At 31.3% G+C, this 6,075-nt stretch overlaps 1 protein-coding gene across 1 annotated transcript; it reads right to left on the bottom strand.

Moving 5' to 3' along the window:
* Positions 1-1,086: 1,086 nt before the first annotated feature.
* On the bottom strand, positions 1,087-6,068 carry LOC148270690 (ankyrin repeat domain-containing protein 12). The gene is made up of 5 exons (XM_088242293.1): positions 5,882-6,068; positions 3,666-3,850; positions 3,408-3,516; positions 2,471-2,635; positions 1,087-2,253 (listed from the first exon to the last, which is right to left on the bottom strand). The coding sequence occupies exons 1-5, from the start codon at positions 5,903-5,905 to the stop codon at positions 2,074-2,076; spliced, it is 663 nt and encodes a 220-aa protein (XP_088098419.1). The 5' UTR covers positions 5,906-6,068; the 3' UTR covers positions 1,087-2,073.
* Positions 6,069-6,075: the final 7 nt, after the last annotated feature.

The following is a 6,075-nucleotide window of genomic DNA, read 5'->3' on the forward strand; positions in this document are numbered from 1 at the left end:
GCTTAATTTCGTTGACATTCCACATTATTTTTATATGCTCTAATAACTTCTTGACTTGACTGTGGAATCATCTCATATCCACTATGAAAAATGTTTCTACAGAAACTTAGTTTAAGTCATACCCGAAGAAACATTTCCTAATGTATTGGTAATTCTATTTTAGCATACATTTTTTTTCTCACATATTATAACTAAAAATATTAACACTATTTACATATAATTAAGAATAGTCCAGAAACCGCATACGCACATCAAACAGAAGGCGACTCAGCTACTCATAAATGAGTAGGTTTACGTTTTGACCCATTAGTTTCTTTGTAGACTTCGCTCAGTACGCAACTCCTGATTTGAATTCAACTATGCCGTGTTGTGTCCTTTTAAAGTGTAGAAATACTGCTACGATCTTAAAGAAACAGGATGCAATCACATTTCATGTGTAATTAGCAAATGAATGTGTATATAACAAATGCGTCATTTAAATCAGATTATCGAAGAAACAAAATGGAAATTTTGTTACTGTTGCCAGGGTAGTAATTTTTTTTACCCTACTTTGCTCATCTAATTAAAGAAGTAATGAAAATTGGATCTCGGATTAAACAACTCTGTGGTGGACATTTGACTGACATTATCTTCAAAACATCAAATATTATTTAACATGATATAAAAATATCAGTTTTATGTAAAATAAAATTTGTTTTATATTTAAAGTTTAAAGTTCATTAATTCAATTACTCTTATTAAATAACCCTTTACTTTTCTACTCTGTGTTGTGTCAATCAATATTTCGGCGTGCACAATACAATTTTAAAGAAATTAACATATTGCTTTTTTTTATACCTTATATTTGTGTTATGGTTTTTTTTTTCCCAGCAAGCAACATTATGCTGCGACCTTACGAATGCGTGCGGCAAAAGTAGAGCATTGTGGGGGAATTATTGGACACAGTCCAATGTATTAAAATATGATTCTACGCTCCTTCTGGACTATTCTTAATTCTATGATTATTTATTTGAGAAAGTGTCATTTAGTAATAAGCCTGCCAACGCAAAAATAAAATTTAACAAATAAAAAATAATAAGTCAAAAATGATTTAAATGTTCCATTTATTCATTTAACATACAAACATCAATGATAAATAAAATAAAAACAACACGTAGCATTTTTGAAATATTCAAAGTTGTTTTTATGTTTATCAACTATTTATCTTCAAATTTTTTTATTACATATTACTACATGTATTATTTGAATTTTATACTTTTAATTTAAATATTATACAATACTGTTTTGGTCACTTTTCCTTGAGTTTCCTGTTTTTTTATTTGCATTTTCCTAATACAAAATTACTATGTAGTTTTAATAATATATCACAAATAAAATACAGTTATTTACATCATAAATAATCCTATAACGCTTCCCCTAACAGATCCTAATATAAAATAGTTAAAGAAAAAAAACCATTTCATGAATCTGCACATGCATATAAAGTTAAAGAAAAAAAAAACCATTTCATGAATCTGCACATGCATATAAAGTTAAAGAAAAAAAAAACCATTTCATGAATCTGCACATGCATATAAAGTTAAAGAAAAAAAACCATTTCCTGAATCTGCACATGCATATAAAGTTTTAAAAAAAACCATTTCCTGAATCTGCACATGCATATAAAGTTTTAAAAAAAACCATTTCATGAATCTGCACATGCATATAAAATTATATGTAATAAAAAAGGGTAGATTTTTACTGATCCCTGGTATAGAGTTGTAAATATTAGTCATGCTGTTAACAACTAACTCGACATAATTTATGTTTACTTGCAGAAATATGCACATAAATAAAAACTGGATACTGGCTGGAAAACTTTAGAAAGAAAGAATTTCCAAGTAAATAAAATTACATCTGTAATATTAAATCATTTTCACAGTCACAATACAGTCATGATCATGAAAGTAAAGTGAAGTATTAACTCCTCCAATTTTCCACTTACTACTTTTTGCGTAAATATTTAAGACGCATATTGAAATAGAACCACTGTTATAATTCATTTCCAATACAGATCACTCAAGAGTTAATCTTTTAAGCCGGGAGCAGATCGAAATCATCAGAAACGTGTACCATTGGAACATGAGTTTGATCAATTGACGGAATTGTCTTGTGATCGCAAAGGCCGAGCTCTTTGAGCTTCCATTCCCAACTCATCTTCTGTGTAGCGTGGAGAGATTCCGCTTCAGTGTGGTGACGTCTTACCATCCCTTCCTGAGAAATAACACGCCTCCATTAAAACAGTGAAATAAAACATTTAGATGTAGATTTAAGACTTGTGGCTAAGAAAAAGTAGAAGCTGATTGATGTAAAGGTAAAATATATGTTCACAGGTGAACAACAAATGTATGTTTTTATTTAAACCGAGAAAGAATTTTGCTAAAATGATGTTAGATAAAAGTCTCGGAACAGTTATTTAAATTAAACAAACCTTTATTTTTTCCCATTTGTCATCCACATCTTGTAGCCACGACAGAAATAGGCGCCCATTGTAGCGTGAACGGTGAGCATTCCTTTCCTTTTCTTCTTGTTCTGGTGTCAACATGTTGTACACTTCTCTGTCCTTCAGTAAGGTACACACTGAAAAGGGCAGTTCCTAAAACAAAGAATATAATATAAAATGGATATTTGAAGCACTAATTTCCATGTAACATCACTTAAAAATTGGAAAAAATATACATACAAAGGAAAATCATTGAAATTGCATATCTACTCTACATATTATGTACAAGCATATAGAACTGCAACTGAATTACTATGCATGTGTGTATATATATATAGGTATATAGACCGTGTCACTATGTGGCATTTGTTTGACCAAACTGAATTAGTTTTACCAATTTTAACTTCGATTACCGATATTTGTAAAAGTTACAATGTTGCAAGTGCTGTTGTAATAGCTTCGGGAAATGCATTTTGACAGGCCAGGGGGTGTAATGGATGAATCAAAGACACCTCTGAAGGCCATTCCGTAAATCAATTACCAAAAATGTTTGGAGGACTGGATCAAACGCTGGTATAAGCTAATGCATTGCAGCCGATGGGTATTACTTTGAAGGGGACAATTTTCATATAGATCACAGGTTCCCAAAGTGGGCATGTTCGCTCCCCTGGAAGTGCCGAAGGGGACCGAGGGGGCAACGTTGGTCCTAGGGGAAGCAATGGGGTATTGGGACCTTACTACTACCTTTTTAAAATTGCAATTAATAATTTTGTTTGATTTGATGCAGAATATCAGTTGAATACTAATAGAACAAACCTGACATAATATAGTTATTACTATATAAAATACTTTTGCTATACATATTATATAACCTACAAAATTTAATGTAAAAATCTATTCTTATTTGGATTAGTGGAAAATTTACCTGATTAGCGAGAGCTCGAGCTGCTCTTCCGTGAACACGTAATATTTCCTGTTCCACGGCAAGTACCAGTTTTTCCTTTTCAACCAGATGTTGAACTCTCAAAGAGTGTCTGCAAATAAAAAATAATATTATTACCAAAATACAAGCAAAGGTTGCCTCGTATCATCGGGGTAAATGCCAAACTAGTCTTAATGTACTCCCATTTTAAACATTAAAAAAAATCACAAATAAAGTTTTGGTTTCAAATCATTTATCTACCTGTCAGTTTCTTGGTAGATGAATTCTTCTCTCATGGTTTGTGGTATGGTGGGAGGTGGATTGACAATGGGTTGCTGCTTGCTGCTACTCTTTAGTACATATGTGCAGCGGTTCATCAAGTAATCCTTAAAACCTTGAGGTGGTTTTGGTTGAACTGAAAAGACACCCTTTTGCCGACGTTCAATCTGAAATACAATTAGAGAATTCAATAAAAAAAGGTGTCTGAGAAAACCTTATAACGTACAGTTCAGAATTATTTTATTTTTAGATAAAGATATATTTTTTTTCTAGGAGTTACTTTTGCTCTATTCACATGTTAAATATTTGATTTCAACTGGATTAGATAAGATTTATTTTTTACTAATCTGCGAGGGAATTGATTTTAAAAATGTGTAACCTCTACGGGAATCTAACCCAGGACCCTTGTACCAATATTCAGTGTGTGTGTATATATATATATACACTAACAACCATATAAGTTAATATGTATATTTTAGGGCATTTTTATTTTTTTATTATTTATTTAATTTTACAATACACCCAGGGGGCACTTACAAAAATAATAAAGGTAAGTGCAAACATAGAAATAACTTTAAAAATAAACCATTTTTAAGACATGTAGAAACCAAAAACGCATACTGCTATACGAAATCAAAAGTAAAAAACTTTGCGTAGTAAAAAATATAAAAATATGGATATAATGTAACATTAATAGTTGGGTATGAAAATATGAATAAAAAAAAGTAATAATGAAAAACAGTAGGTACATAAAGTAAATAAGAAAAATGAATAAATTAATCCTTTTTAAATAAAAAAAAAATGGTATTAACAAATTAATAGTATAATAAAAATTAAATAACAGTAAGTGTATTAGATAATAATGGTACACAATAAAAATATCTCAGAAAGAATATACGAGGGTGGATTGATAATGAAGCTACCTAGCGCTAGATGGCAGCACAAACAAAAAAATATTTTTTCCAAATTGCGATCTGTAAAACGGCAGCGGTTAAAATGTCACCCAAATTCATCGATTAGTTTATTTGTTCCAGTCGTTTGAACTAAACAACTTTTGTGTTTCTTGAAAAATGGACAAAAGCTAATTTCGTGCAGTGATTTAACACTATTATTTGAAAGGGAAAACGGCGAAAAAGACGAAAGAAAAGCTCAATAAACATTACGGTGAGTCTGCTCAGTCAGATTACATGGTAAAAAATTGGATTGCTGAATTTAAATGCGGCCGAACAAGCACTGCAACAATATCATCGACAGGAAGGCCAAAAGAGGTGGCTACTGAAGAAAATCCTTAATATAGTTATGAATGATCACCGAGTAAAGTTGCTAAAATTACGTGAAATACACTTCGAATCGGTTGATCATCCACCTTATAGTCCAGATTTAGCTCCTAGTGACTTTTTCCTGTTACCAAACTTGAAAAAAAAGGCTCACGGAAAAAGATTCAGCTCAAACGAAGAAGTGATTACCGAAACTAACACATATTTTGAGAGGTTCTCGAAATCGTATTATTCAGATGGTATAAAAAAGTTGTAATATTGTCTTACTAAGTGTTTCGAAGTAAAAGGAGACTATGTTGAGAAATAAATGGTTTTTTAAAAAAAAGTTTTTTTCTACTTAGGTAGCTTCATTTTCAATCCGCCCTAGTAAGACAATAATAATACAAAACAAGAACAGAGAAAAAAATTGTATGAAAAATAAAGTTGTACATCGACTTTCATAATAAGCATGCATGTAAAAAGGTTTTAAAATTAATAATAATTATTGTATTAAAAATGTCTATATCACAAGTAAATTTGTTGCCTAAGGAATGTAAATGCGGGATCGGAGAGTGTCATGCATAGTTAGTATCTACGTACGTAGTTGCAAACAACTCAGTACTTCTAGTAACTCAATTCGGTATTTTGAAGTTAAAAATTAGGAGTTCACAACAATGGAGCACCGAATTTAAAATTAAAAAAGAAGTCATTTATCTGCAATTTTCTAATAAAATAAAATTTAAAGTATCTAATAGAAACGTGCAATTAATGTTATCTAAGGGAATATTTAATTTAAAATTTACAAATCTTAAATACTTTCTTTGAATTCTCTCTATGTTCCTAATGTGTAATATATATCGGGAAGACCACACATTTTGCCTAGATTGTGCTAATAAATATTTAGTTCATTTTATCAGGAGGGTCAAGGTATGATAAGCTTACCTGCTTCTTGATGTTGAGGTACATTTGGTAAGGATTATTTTGCGGAGAAACATGAGAACTGGAGTGGGACTCGGCAGAGCTTCCAGATGCAGAATCTCCAGCAGAGGTAGACTGGTGGGCATGGCTCTCTTTGGAAGCTTTGAGCTTCCTCTTGCGAGGGTGAAGTTCTACTGAAGGCTGCTGAGAGGTGCTGA

Source organism: Micrasema longulum, unplaced genomic scaffold, assembly GCF_059751315.1.
Source record: "Micrasema longulum isolate JH-2025_06_02 unplaced genomic scaffold, ASM5975131v1 h1tg003584l, whole genome shotgun sequence".
NCBI lineage: Eukaryota > Metazoa > Arthropoda > Insecta > Trichoptera > Brachycentridae > Micrasema > Micrasema longulum.

Coding starts and splice junctions, on each gene's coding strand:
- LOC148270690 (XM_088242293.1), bottom strand. CDS start 5,905: ATGTACCTCAACATCAAGAAGCAG. Junction 3,851..5,881: donor ACCTCAACATCAAGAAGCAG/GTAAGCTTATCA, acceptor ATTGTATTTCAG/ATTGAACGTCGGCAAAAGGG. Junction 2,636..3,407: donor CTCGAGCTCTCGCTAATCAG/GTAAATTTTCCA, acceptor TCTTTGTTTTAG/GAACTGCCCTTTTCAGTGTG.